This window comes from Myxine glutinosa, chromosome 4 (genome assembly GCF_964187855.1).
Source record: "Myxine glutinosa chromosome 4, kmMyxGlut1.1, whole genome shotgun sequence".
In the NCBI taxonomy this organism is placed as follows: Eukaryota; Metazoa; Chordata; class Myxini; order Myxiniformes; family Myxinidae; genus Myxine; species Myxine glutinosa.
Window position 1 is genome coordinate 120,793,905 of NC_136264.1, and position 14,807 is coordinate 120,808,711.

The 14,807-nt window shown below is 43.9% G+C and overlaps 1 protein-coding gene across 1 annotated transcript in view; it reads left to right on the forward strand.

Annotated features, from left to right (window-relative positions):
- LOC137425150 (uncharacterized) overlaps positions 1–14,807 on the forward strand; it is a 510,298-nt gene that overhangs the window by 254,106 nt on the left and 241,385 nt on the right. Inside the window, exons 48-50 of the mRNA XM_078776351.1 lie at positions 2,033–2,113; positions 2,205–2,246; positions 3,487–3,567. Of these exons, the coding sequence (XP_078632477.1) occupies positions 2,033–2,113; positions 2,205–2,246; positions 3,487–3,567 (204 nt within the window). The remainder of the gene's footprint in view (positions 1–2,032; positions 2,114–2,204; positions 2,247–3,486; positions 3,568–14,807) is intronic.

Consider the following 14,807-nt stretch of genomic DNA (forward strand, 5'->3'; position numbering starts at 1 on the left):
TCTCATCCTCTCTCTCTCTCTCTCTCTCTCTCCCTCTCTGTCTCTCTCTCGCCCTCTCTGTCTCTCTCTTCCTCTCTCTCTCTCTCTCTCTCTCTCTCTCTCTCTCTCTGTCTCTCTGTCTCTCTGTCTCTCTGTCTCTCTCTTCCTCTCTCTCCCTCTCGTGCAGTTGATAGACAAGACAAGGAAGAGGTACACCAAAACACGAAAGACAAAAAAGAGAGAAAAGAAAGATAGAAAAAACAGGAAAAAGCAATACAGACACAGCACGTACCACTAAGCTCTCGAGCAACCCACGCCTCACGATTGCACGTGGTGCCAAGCGTGAGCATAGCTGTGGGAAGGGGAGGAGAGAGGTGTATGGATGGAAAGGTAGGTGAGAAATAGGGGAGGAGAGGGAAGACAAAGTGGGGAGGAGGAGAGAGAGGGGAGTGGGAGAGAAAAGGGGAAAAAAAAAAAAACCACCTTTAGAGGCCATTTTCCCCCGCAAAGCGGGAGTTGGCCTTTTTCGGGGACCGTGGTTGTTATTTTTTGGTCCCCTTTTTGAAGCAATGTTTTACGGCCGGATGCCCTTCCTGCCGCCAACCCTTTTTGTCGCCTTTTATGACAAGCAGGGAATTACCAGTGAACTGGTACTCAATTAGCCGACCTCGGAAGGATGACAGGCTGAGTCAACCCCCCTGGTGTTAATTCAGTGATCGACCGGGATTCGAACCCAGGATCCTAGGATCCTAAGCTGGCACGCTAGCCGCTAGCCCAACACCAGGCTAAAGACAAAGTGGGGAGGAGGAGAGAGGGGAGTGGGAGAGAAAAGGGGGATAACAACAAAACAAAAAAAACACCTTTAGAGGCCATTTTTCCCCGATTGCACGTGGTGCCAAGCGTGAGCATAGCTGTGGGAAGGGGAGGAGAGAGGTGTATGGATGGAAAGGTAGGTGAGAAATAGGGGAGGAGAGGGAAGACAAAGTGGGGAGGAGGAGAGAGAGGGGAGTGGGAGAGAAAAGGGGGGTTGGAAAAAGAAGAGAAGGGAGGAAGGAGGGAGAGAGGCAAGGGGGTTAGGGGAGTTAGAAGAGAGAGAGATGGATAAATGATTGGTATATTCAGATAATCTAACGATAGACATTTATGCCCTCAGATCAAAGTTCTAAATCACAGTCACACAAACAGTTCATAGAGATGCGTAAAATGTCTGAATGATGAATTCCAGGCATATTAATGTCACTCATAGTAGTACAGGGTGTCTTTTAAATAGGTCCCCATTTTTTATTTATTGAATTCAATAAGCACGCACAACTTTCCTGGCTAATATGATATTTTCTCTGTACAACCATAACACTTTCATAAACCTCCATTCATGCCCCTATTTTACACTTTTCCTTGAAACTCAGCTACCCTGCTATGTATGGTGCACTCTGAAAAAAATAGTAAAACAAACGTTAATTGAACGAGTTCCTGTTCCTGTTCCTGTTCTACAATTCCTGTTCTACAATTCCTGTTCTACAGCCAGCGTATCCAAAAAGCTCTCAGACCCTGCAATATGGAAAATTTTGTCGATAAAGCAACGTCACAGGTAAAAACTAGTAAACCTTCAGGGTGTTCTGTGTCAGGTGCAATGGACCTAAGGGTAGCCTCTTGAATTAGCTCAGCAATAGCAGTGTGCGTCGCGAGTGAAGACTTGATGGTCTGCATGTGTGGCAAGTGAAAGACAAATTATTTAATCTCCCCGACAGTGCGAGCCTGATGGCGCTCCTGTGTAAAAAGAAATACATAAAATAAAAATGGGAATAAAAAATGCATCATACATCACCTGCTGTTATTGGGCATGTTGGGACATGTTGTACAATGGGACATGTTGAGCACTTAATAAAACTTCAAACATTACTCTAACTGTTGCACATAAGTTTCAACTGGAAAGTTGTGTACATTTATTGTATTCGATAAATAAAAATGGTTACCCAATTAAGGCACACCAAGTACTATTTGTGGTAAATGTTTTTGCAGTAATAGCAATGTTTTTATTCTGCTTGTATTTCAGGGAATGCCAGGCAATCCTGGCAGCAGAGGAAACAAAGGAGACCAGGGCTATCCAGGAAGTCCTGGCCGACCAGCTGTGCTTGTAAGCTTTCACAGGCACAACAGAATTCAGAACATTAAAATAACCGTCTTTCCTATTTTCCAAAATGTCTAAATTTAGTTTTGCATTGCAGCCGGAGGGTACGGACAAGCTGGGCAGTCGGAGAGGAGATAAGGTGAGGAAGAGTGTGTCATTAAGTGGAGGATTATGAGAAGAAAAAAAAATCTTATCTACATACAGTAAAAAAGGAGCTGAGTGTCTCCATCCGAAATGCTTTATTCTAACAAATATCAGCTGGTGTAGAATCTATCTATAATTCCAGTAATCTCTGTGTGTCTGTGTGTGTGTATGCGACCGCTGTTTCTCGACAACCACGGGTCCGATATACTTGAAACTTGCCAGGTATATTGCTGGGGACCCGAGGATGTGCCTTTTCAAGGTTTCATATTAATCGGAGAAGTAGTTTCCGAGCTATGGCGATTTCTTTACCAAACTCCGCAAGCCGTTCGCTTTGGACCAAACCATTTCATGTAAATAGAGGGGGGGGATTGTCACCGTACTCGCAAGCCGTCCGCTTTGGCTTTGCGAATGGACCAAACCATTTCATGTAAATAGAGGGGGGGGATATAATTTTGTACGGGCATGCCCTAGTAATACAAATGGGGGCATTGGAAAGGTAATCAACTTACTTGGAACAAAAATTTGTTCCTTTGATCACATTTACTTGCCTGTTTTAAATGCTTGTGTTTCTGCGATTGAGGAATAAAAAGTGGGACCTCGAGGTTTGATGGAGCGGTTCCAACAGTAACGTTTATTCTTCTACGACAGCCGGAACCCTTACAAGGACACGGGAGGAGCACTCAAAAGGAAACATAGCACTACTTCTCGGCTCAAAGCAATAGAAAAATATACAAAAGTACATGGAAGGGACATACAAAGAACAATCACAGCCACGACAACAGCAACTACATATTATAAAATATTTTTTCACATGTTTTACTTCATTATACATCCTCATTAACACAACAGATAGACATGCAATATGTACAATACAACATGCTGGTTTTTTATTGAACCCATCCACGAAGCGCCACAAGGCCTACTGATTATATACCATCTGGACAACAATGACATGGACCAAAGATTTATGACCATTTTCATCATGTTGCATCAAAATAATAAAAACGTATTTAGATGAATGGATAAATAAATGAAATAACGAGGAGGTGTGAGGTTCAAAATGGATGTCCAAATGTGTAACGTTTACCTACCCAGTTATAGTTATATTAGACTTGTAAAGCTGGGACTACTACTTGTATTGGACGTTCCATTGTTAGGTGGAAGTCTGTATGGACGAAGGATATACTGTACTTAAATATATTAATAATAGTATGAATATGTGCATGTCATTTTAGGGGAACAAAGGTCAAAGGGGTTCTGATGGTGACCTGGGACCTCGTGGAAATCTTGGACCAGCAGGTCCTCAAGGTATCCAGGTACATCATATATAAAACCACCGTTTAAAGGCCATTTTTCCCCGCAAAGCGGGGGTTGGCCTTTTCGGGGACCGTGGTAGTTGTTGTTTTTTTTGGTCCCCTTTTTGAAGCAATGTTTTACGGCCGGATGCCCTTCCTGACGCCAACCCTTTTTGCCGCCTTCAACGACAAACAGGGAATTACCAGTGAACTGGTACTCAATTAGCCGACCTCGGAAGGATGACAGGCTGAGTCAACCCCCCTGGCGTTAATTCAGCGATCAGACCGGGATTCGAACCCAGGATCCTAGGATCCTAAGCCGGCACCCTAGCCACTAGCCCAACACCAGGGATCCAATACCTATATATAAACATCCTATATACATATATACATCATATATAAAGGACTGAAATAAGATTTACAGTTGAACTCTTTAGTTTGTGCTCAGTGGACCTGAGATGTGTACTGTGTGGTAGAGAGGTCACTCTGTTATGAGCACTGGCTTCATACAGTGCATTCAGAAAGTATTCAGACCCCTTCACTTTTTTCACATTTTGTTGTTTCAGCCTTATGCTGAAATCGTTTAAATTCATTTTTTCCCTCATTAATCTACACTCAATACCCCATAATGACAAAGAGAAAACAGGATTTTAGAAACTTTTGCAAATTTATTAAAAAGAAAAAACTGAAATATCACATTGACATAAGTATTCAGACCCTTAACTCAGTACTTAGTTGAAGCACCGTTGGCAGCGATTACAACCTCGAGTCTTCTTGGGTATGACGTGACAAGCTTTGCACACCTGGATTTGGGGATTTTCTGCCATTCTTCTCTGCAGATCCATTCTGCCATTCTTGTTTCTCGCAGTCTGAGAGTCCTTTAGGTGCTTTTTTGCAAACTCCAAGCGGGCTTTCATGTGTCTTTCACTGAGGAGAGGCTTCCGTCTGGCCACTCTGCCATAAAGCCCAGATCGGTGGAGTGTTGCAGTGATGGTTGTCCTTCTGGAACTTTCTCCCATCTCCACACAGGATCTCTGGAGCTCAGCCAGAGTGACCATCGGGTTCTTGGTCACCTCTCTTACCAGGGCCCTGCTCCCACGATTGTTCAGTTTGGCCGGGCGGCCAGCTCTAGGAAGAGTCCTGGTTGGTCCAAACTTCTTCTATTTCCAGGGACTGGGGGACTGGTCAAGGTTGAGGGAACAATGAACGGAGCAAAGTACAGAGAATTTCCTTCATGAAAATCTGAAACAGAGCGCTCAGGACTTCAGACTGGGCCGAAGGTTCACCTTCCAACAGGACAATGACCCTAAGCACACAGCCAAGACAACGCAGGAGTGGCTTAGGGACAACTCTGTGAAGGTCCTTGAGTGGCCCAGCCAGAGCCCTGACTTGAACCCAATCGAACATCTCTGGAGAGACCTGAAAATGGCTGTCCACCGACGGTCCCCATCCAACCTGACAGAGATTGAGGGGATCTGCAGAGAAGAATGGCAGAAAATCCCCAAATCCAGGTGTGCAAAGCTTGTCACGTCATACCCAAGGAGACTCGAGGCTGTAATCGCTGCCAAAGGTGCTTCAACTAAGTACTGAGTTAAGGGTCTGAATACTTATGTCAATGTGATATTTCAGTTTTTCTTTTTAATAAATTTGCAAAACTTTCTAAAATCCTGTTTTCTCTTTGTCATTATGGGGTATTGAGTGTATATTGATGAGGGAAAAAATGAATTTAAACGATTTCAGCATAAGGCTGCAACAAAACAAAATGTGAAAAAAGTGAAGGGGTCTGAATACTTTCTGAATGCACTGTACCTCCATGTGATCTACTGTCGTGGCCCAAAATTATTGGCACCCTTGCACTTTTTTCAAATAATGCACCATTTCTTCCAGAAAATTGTTGAAATTAAAAAATCTTTTGTTATCCACAAATGTATTTATTTGGTTTGCAGTGGAACAAAACAAAAGAAGCTGAAAAGTTTACTAAATGTTACATTATTCCACACAGAAATCCTAAAATGGCCCGGACATTATTATTGGCAGGTTTTTTTTTTTTTTTTTTTTTTTTTTTTTGTATACAAGATCGAGGCTCGTGAAAGAGCGAACATTAATCACACAGAAAGACAAACAGACACATAAAACAAATAACATCGGGAGCGGTAGACAAGATGGGGAGAGAGGGGGAAGGACACAAACACAACATTTGAGAGCAGGGACCGAGAGACATGGAGACATCGAGAGATCTGTGGGAGGGCGAGGGCTTTGGGGGGGAGGCATGTGAAGGGGGTGGGGGGGTGAGAGAGGTATAAACATATGGACACTGCCAGGATTTCCAGGAAAGAAGTTGGAATTTCAAACAAGGTGGATCTGGGGTGAATTAGTGGGGGTAGAAAAGATCAAGGTTTTGGATGGGGGAAGATAAGAGATGGTGGTGAACAGCTGTTTTAAAGACCTGGAGGGAGGAGAGGGATTGAAGGGAGTGTGGGAGTTTGTTCCAGAGGCGGGAGAAAAGAGGAATGAAAGTGTGAAGGTGAGCAGAGAGCCGAGATTTCGGCAGTTTAACCATCAGAGGGTTGCTGGCAGATCTTGTGCGACCTGTAGGAATATTTGGGGGACAGAGCACAGAGAGAGCTGGGGGAGCAAGGCCGGAGAGGAGTCGGTAGAAGACAGAAAGACCACCTACCTGCCTGCGGTGAGTGAGTGAAAGGCCCTCAGAGATAGCTTCATCGCGGGAGATTCCAATGATTTTGAAAGCTTTGGATTCAACAGCGTGAAGCCGAGCCAGGTGTGAGGCAGGAGCACCAGCCCATAGGGGAGAACAGTATTCCATTGAGCTGCGGATGAAAGCCTTGTATGTGGTGAGGAGCTCAGGTGTGCCGAGGAAGGACTTCGCACGACGGAGGATGCCCAGTCGGCGACTGGCTTTGGAGGCCAGCTTGGAAATGTGGTTTTCCCAAGAAAGATCATGGCAGATAGTGAGACCCAAAAGCTTGAGCGACAGAACTTCTTGGAGAGGATTGTTGAGAAAGTAGATGGGAGGGTTGTCCAGTCGATCTTTTCGGAGAGACATAGTAAGAGAGTGAGATTTGTCAGGATTGAAAGTCATGTTCCACTTGTTTGACCAGTCTGTGATTTTGTCCAGGTCTTCAGAGAGTGAGGAGGCTGCAGACTGCCGATCTGAGGGAAGAGGAATGGAGCGGCAAAGAGATAGAGAGGATTTTCCAGAGAGTCGGAGAGATCATTGATAAAGACCAGAAAAAGCACAGGGCCCAGCACACTTCCTTGGGGAACTCCAGCCTGAACAGGAAGGGGAGATGAGAGAAATCCATTCAGGGCCACACGTTGACTACGACCAGAGAGGAAGTCCGCAAGCCATGCATGGAGATTTCCATGGATACCATAGGAGGAGAGTTTGGTGAGCAGAGCTGGGTGCCAGACCGTATCGAAGGCCCGTGATATGTCAAGGGAGACGCTCTGATTTCCTGTTTGGCATTGAGGACCTCCATCCATTGTTGAGACAGCAGAAGCAGCATGTCCAGAGTAGAGTGACCTGGTCTGAAACCAAATTGATGATCAGAGATCAAGCCATTGGAGAAGAGGAAAGATTTCATATCCGAAGCAATGATGGATTCCATGACTTTGCTGATAATTGGGAGCAGGCTGATTGGTCTGTAGTTGCAAGGATCTGTTTTTGCACCTTTTTTGTGTAAAGCGGTAATGTTAGCTGATTTCCAGGATGCTGGCAGATGACCTTGAGCAAAAGATAGGGTGAAAAGAACAGAGAGAGGGTGAGATAGAGCGGCAGAGCAGGATTTTAGGACCCGTGGGCTGATGCCGTCTGGTCCAGTTGCAGAATCAGAGTCGAGGTTTGACAAAAACTCCTCCACCTTGTCAGGAGAGAAGGACACAGAGTCCAGGAGCAGTTGGGTTCGACTGGGAAAGGTGGGAACAGAGAGAGATGGGTTTGGGACGAAGGATTTTGAGGCGAACACAGAGTTGAGGCATTCGGCTTTGTCACGTGCGATGTCAACTGTGTGGCCATTTGAGGTAAGGGAGGGGATGGAGGGGGAACAAACACCAGAAACGGATTTGACCAGACGCCACCAGGATTTGGAGGAAGGAGACAGGTTTGAGAGTTCATTCTTGAGTGAGGAGAGATAGTGCTTCCTGGCACTCCTGAGGGTAGACACACACTTGTTCCGAGCTTGGTGGAAGGAACTGAGATTGCCTTCAGTTCGATTAGCCTTCCAAGAGGCAAAGGCAAGTTGTTTCAGGGCAACTGCCTCACCACAAGATTCAGTGTACGATGGACGGGAGGAAGGGTAAGACAACTGAAGGCGAGATGGGATAAATCTGTGCATGAGAGAGATCAGTTTGCTTTGGAAGAATTGATGTCAGAGGCAGTGGAGATGGGAGACCAATCCAGACGATTGATGGCTGCTTGAAGACCGTCCCAGTCGGCCTGAGTGAAATGCCAGACTCGTCGACGCTGAGGAGGCTCTCTGAGAATGGCCAGAGAGATGTCCACTTTGACAAGCACATGATCAGAAGAACCGATTGGAGCAGAAGAAGAGCAGCAGACATTAGCAGGGAAGTTTGTCATAACCAAGTCTAGAAGAGAAGATACTCCATTGGCTGAGATCCGGGTCGGGAAATTGACAGATTGTGTCAATCCCAGTGAGTCACAGAAGTCCTTTGCTGAGGTGCCCTGACTGGTGATAGAGGAACCCACACCCAACCAGGTGGCATGATGACAGTTGAAGTCACCACATATGAGGAAGAGAGAGTTGGGATGAGTTGGATAGAAGTTGGTCTATGTTGTCAGACAGTGAAATGTAGATGGAGTCATCACTGTTTGGGGGACGGTACAGAACACATATGAACAAAAGGTGGGAGCGGAGAGGAAGCCGTAACCAGAGGTACTCCTGCGGGTGAGGAGGAAAGAGGGCAGTGCAAGGAGAGTGAGGAAGAGAGTTTTTGACAAAGATAGCCACCCCACCACCAGGCCGAGGCTCAGGTCTATCATACCGGAGGAGGGAGTAACCTGTAACCCGGAGGAGGGAGGGAAGAGATATTTAGGAATCAGAGACATCTTGAAGGAGGAAAGTCTCTGTTAAGCAGATCAAGTCTGGATTGTCAGAAGCAACCTGTATGGAGAGATCAGTCAGGTTTGAGCGAAGGCCCCGGATGTTTGAGGTCCATACCGCTAATGAAGAGAGAGGGGGAGCATCGGGTACAGGACAGGGGAGGGGAGGAGTAGGGTAAGATGAAGGATGAGAGGGGGAGGTAGGGAGAGCAGTTGATAGTGTGTCAGATGTTGCAGAAGAGTTCCAAGAAAGGGAAGGATGAGGAGGATGAAAGGTTTGATGGTGAAGGGATGAGGCACAGTGAGGGGTTGTTTGAGGGGGGGGGGCAGAGGAAAGTAGAAGGTTTGGGGGGGGGTGGAGGTATGAGATAGAAGGGAGATGAAGTGGGGAGGAGGCAGCTTGGAGGAGGAGGGGGGAGGAGGGAGAATTGGAGAGGAATGGTATGGGGGGAGAATTGAATTGAATGGGAGGGATTGGGGGGGAGTTTTGAAGGGGAGGAGTGAGGGGGGAGTTTAGGAGGGGAGGGGCAAGGGGGGAGTTTTGGAGGGAAGGGGCAAGGGGGAAGTTTAGAAGTGGAGGGGCAAGGGCGGAGTTTAGGAGTGTAGGGGCAAGGGGGGGATTTGGAGGGGAGGGGCAAGGGGGGAGTTTAGGAGGGGAAGGGCAAGGGGGGAGATCAGGAGTGGAGGGGCAAGGGGGGGGATTAGGAGGGGAGGGGCAAGGGGGGAGTTTAGGAGGGGAAGGGCAAGGGGGGAGTTCAGGAGTGGAGGGGCAAGGGGGGAGTTTAAGAGTGGAGGGGCAAGGGGGGAGTTTAGGAGTGTAGGTGCAAGGGGGGGGATTTGGATGGGAGGGGCAAGAGGGGAGTTTAGAAAGTGGATGATTAATGAAAGACGAACATTGATAACAAATTGGGTTTGTTGTGATTTTCAAGTTAGCAATCCAATTCAGAACGATGGAGGAGGGATGGAATGAATGTGAATTTAGACCATGTAGTGAGGGAGACGTATAAGATATTGAATTTCTTTTTTTTGAAGTGGAATGAGTTGGAGAGGAAATTGAGAAAAGCCTTTTAAATAGGAAGAAAAACAGTGTGTTGTAATATACCACTGAATAAAACACAGAAGGGGAAAGGTTAAACATATTTAAATAATATTTAAACAGAACTGTGAACAATCTTATATGCACAAAAATACCAACGGGGGGGAGAGCCGAGAGGGACCACCACGAGTCACATGAACAGGGCAAACGGTGGATGGCAAGGAGATAATGGGGGCGGGGCGAACAGCACACCTGGACAGAAAATACAGGATGAGACAACAGTACATGTGGAGAAAAGAAAATAAATGTTTTTGTTTTTTTGTTTTTTTTTTTGGGGGGGGGGGGGGGGGGTGGGGATTTAGAACGTTAGACAGAGTATTATGTTTGGGATAGAAGGGAAAAAACCAAGAGCCAAGCAAAACACGCTTAAGTTAACAAAACACCGACGGGGGTACAACTACAAGGCCACACACGAGGAGCAGAACACGATTAATTAATTACGAGTTGCAGGAAATTCAAACCAAAACGTTTCAAACGTTCAAACGACGTTTTAGAAGTTGTTAGAAATTAATTAGATTTCAAGCAGGTGATTCTCTTTTACTTTGGGATTGAACTCACCTATGATGAGTTGCAGGTGCCTGCAATATAAAAGTCACTCAATCAGCCAGTATGAATGGAAAAAGGAGTCATTCTGCTGTTTTGTGTCAGTGTGTACCACAATGAACATGGAGAAAAGAAAGAAAACCGGAGAATTGTCTGAGGAGGTCAGACACAAGATTGTAGCCAAGCATGGACAATCTCAAGGCTACAAGTCCATCTCCAGAGACGTTGATGTTCCTGTGTCCACCATATGCAATGTTGTCAGGAAATTTGAGGCCCATGGCACTGTAGCCAACCTCCCTGGACGTGGCAGCAAGATAAAACTTCATTGAATATTGCAGCGAAGGATTGCTCGAATGGTGGAGAAAGCACCTCTATCAACTTACAGATTCAAGCTGACCTTCAGACAAACGGTATGACAGTTTGAACTTGCACCATCCGTCCCCAACTCAATGAAAGGGGGTTCTTGGTAGGAGACCCAGGAGGAACCCACTGCTGAGAGTGAGACATAAAAAAGCCCGACTGAAGTTTTCCGAAACACACCTGAACAAGCCAAAATCCTTCTGGGAGAATGTCCTGTGGACAGATGAGACCAAATTAGAGCTTTTTGGTAAAGCACATCATCTCTATGTTGACAGAAAACAAAATAAAGCCTTCAAAGAAAAGAACACCTTCCCGACAGTCAAACATGGAGGAGGTTCAGTGATGTTTTGGGGTTGCTGTGCTGCCTCTGGCACTGGGTGCCTTGAATGTGTGCATGGCATCATGAAATCAGGAGATTACCAAGACATTTTGGAGCGCAATGTTCAACCCAATGTCAGAAAGTTGGGTCTCCGTTGAAGGTCATGGGTCTTGCAGCAGGACAATGACACCAAACACACTTCAAAAAGCAACTAGGTTCAAGACAAAACGCTGGACTGTTCTGAAGTGGCCAGTAATGAGTCCAGATCTAAATCCCATTGAACACCTGTGGGGAGATCTGAAAACAGCAGTTGGGAGAAGGCACCCAAATCTGGGAGAATTGGAGCAGTTTGCACAAGAAGAGTGGGCCAAACTGCCAGTGGAGAGGTGTAGGAAGCTCATGCATGGCTATAGGAAGCGCTTGAATGCAGTTATTTTGTTCAAAGGCTGTACAACCAAATATTAAGTTGAGTGTGTCAATAATTTTGTCAATGCCATTTCTTTTTATTTTCTGATTTAAAACGATATACCGTATTAAGTTCTGAATCAAAAACAAAGGTTCTGTAATATTAACAGTGAAATAAAGAATTGTGGAGACCAATTTTTTTGCTCAATTTCAACTTATTTTTAGAGAAAATTGTGAGTTATTTGAAAAAATTGCAAGGGTGCCAATATTTTTGGCCACGACTGTATCACATTGCATATCCGATTTTTCTATCCATCAGATTATATGTGAACAGCATGTGGATCGTTTATAACTTGTATATTGTGGCCTCAAATGTGATTTTTCCCAGCCATGACTTAAAGTGTGAAGTGCGATATTGCCCTTATGACCCTATTGTCACCTTTATTTGATGCACAACCCTATTTCTTATGGGGTAGCATTGTTTAATACTTGCCTAAGGGAACTTTTGAGAAAATTGGATGTACTTACGCATGGGTGGTTTATAGGCTAAGAGTCGCTGGTCCACACGACTACCATAAGTAAAATTTATAATAACCAGTTATCCAGTTCCGTCAAGTCGTGTCCGACTTCAGGTGACATTCATGATCAGATTTCTCCAAACATCCCTATCCTGCACTGCTTTCTGACGCACTGACGGAGACAGCTTGATTGCAGCCTTTACCTCATACTTCCAGCACATACAAGTTCTGCCTCTTCCTCTTTCCCCCTCAAACGCACTCAGCATGGTTGACTTCCCCGGACATTCGTTTTCTGCATGCATGTTTCTGCATGCAGCCAAAGTATGACAGTTTCTGTTTTCACATCAGCACTTCTAATGTACATGGTGGTCTAATTTCAAGCATCAATTTGTTACTTTGTGAAAATCTAAGATTTATCAAGTGTATTGGTTGGTCTTTTGCCTGATTACTTGGCAAAAAAAATTTTTTTGGACAAGTATGTTGATCACTCCGGCTTGTGTGTGTTTGTTTGTGTGTGTGTGTTTGTTTCTGTCCGCTCACTTCAATTTTAAACCGATCTTCACGAAACTTCACCAAATGGTAGAGTTAGTGGTCTGACAAAATCCTATATATTTTTTGAGATCAAAAGGTCAACATAGGCAAAGGTCAACCACTTTTTTCAAATATCTAAAATCCTCAATTTTCATCCGATTGACTTGAAATTTGAATATGATTTTCATATCTGCTAACTGAAGTCAACCACCAACTATTTTTGAGATAAGCATCGGCCAAAAGGCCAACATAGGCAAAAGTCAACCACTTTTTTCAAATATCTAAAATCCTCAATTTTCTTCCGATTGACTTGAAATTTGAATATGATTTTCATATCTGCTAGCTGAATTTCTACCACCAACTATTTTTGAGATCAGCATCGGCCAAAAGGTCAACATAGGCCAATGACCATTGGTCAACAACCATTTCAAATTTCTAAAATCCTCAATTTTCATCCGATTGACTTGGAATTTGAATGGGATTTTCATATCAGCGAACTGAATTCAACCACCAACTATTTTTGAGGTCAAATAGGCCAAAAGGTCAACATAGGCCAAATTTCTAAAATTGTCAATTTTCATCAAATTAACTTAAACTTTGAAGACGATTTGCATATCAGGTTACTGAATTCAACCACTAATTATTTTTGAGGTCAAAAGAATGCTCTATTGAGTGCCATTCTACTTTGTTCTGTTTTGCCGTGTCGCTCTATGAGTGATTTATCATTCTGTCTGTCTGTCTGTTTGTCTGTCTGTCTGTATGTCAGTCACCAACAGATCACAATTTTCAATCGATCTTCACTAAATTTCACCAAATTGTAGGGTTGGTCATAAGCAAGAAGCCTATTGTTTTTGACTTCAAAAGGTCAATAGGTTAACATAGGCCAAAGGTCACCAATTTTGTTAAATTTCTAAAATCCTGAATTTTCATCCGATTGACTTGAAATCTTTCGAGTATTTGCATATCTGGTCACTGAATTCAACCACCAACTATTTTTGAGATCAACATAGGCCAAAAGGTCAACATAGGCCAGATTTCTAAAATCCTGAATTTTCATCCAATTGACTTGAAATTTTAAGAGGATTTGCATTGTCAATATTTTTGACAATTCACTGAATTCCACCACCAACGATTTTTGAGGTCAACATAGGCCAAATTCCAAAATTCCTCAATTTACATCCGATTGACTTGATATCTTAAGAGGATTTGCATAGCTGGTCACTGAATTCAACCACCAGCTATTTTTGAGGTCAACATAGGCCAAAAGGTCAACATCAGCCAAATTTATAAAATCCTTAATTTTCATCTGATTGACTTGAAATTTTAAGAGGATTTGCATATATGTTCACTGAATTCCACCACCAAATATTTTTGAGGTCAACATTGACCAAATTTCTAAAATCCTCAATTTTCATCTGATTTAAAATTTCAAGAGGATTTGCATACCCAGTCACTGAATTCAACCACCAACTATTTTTGTGGTCATCATAGGCCAACAACTTATTTTAGGGATTTTGCAAGTATCGTGCTATGCATGACATATTTCTTGTTTGTTCTTCTTGCAGTCAGTTCATGGAATTTTTAACATTTGTCTCGACCACCAAATTTCAGAACTATCAAACTTCTTCCTTTCTTTTTCACTGTCCATAACTCACATCCATAAATTGCAATTGGAAATCCCAGATCCTTCACCAGCCTCCTCTTGGTTTGTTTTGTCACATCTTTGTCTGTCCAGATCCTTGCCAATCCTTGCATTGTTGTCTTCTCAGTGCTAACCCTCTATTAATTCCTCCTCTACATGCTCCACTCACTTCAATCATAGAATCCAGGAAGATGAAACTTTCTACAATTACCACATGATCGTCTCCCAATCTGAATACATAAATCTTCTCCGTTGACAAGATTTTAGTCTTTTTATGCCTCTCTCTGCCCCCGAAGGTGGCCGGAGGCATTATGTTTTCAGATTGTCTGTCCGTCCGTCCGTCCGTATGGGCCAAACCTCGTTTTTCTCAGCAACCGCATGCCCGATTGAGACAAAACTTTCAGGGTAGGAGTGACACCCATGCAGTATGTTTTTATGATAATTGTGACGTCATAGGTCACGTGGTATGGTCGCCATATTGGATTAAACGCAAATAATAAAAAAATATTTCTCAGAAACTGCTGAATGGAAAAATTTGAAACATGGCACATTGTCAAGTACTCCCAATGGGGAACAAAAGCATGATAATGATGACATCATAGGTGAAGTGGTATACCAGCCAAAAATGTTATAATCGAATTCCTTATCCTAAAAATCTGAAATTGCATGCACATGATCGATGACCCATTTGTATTGAAATATTAAATTACGACATCATAAGTCACATGGTTTTGCAGCCATATTGGATTTAACCTAGAACCATTAAA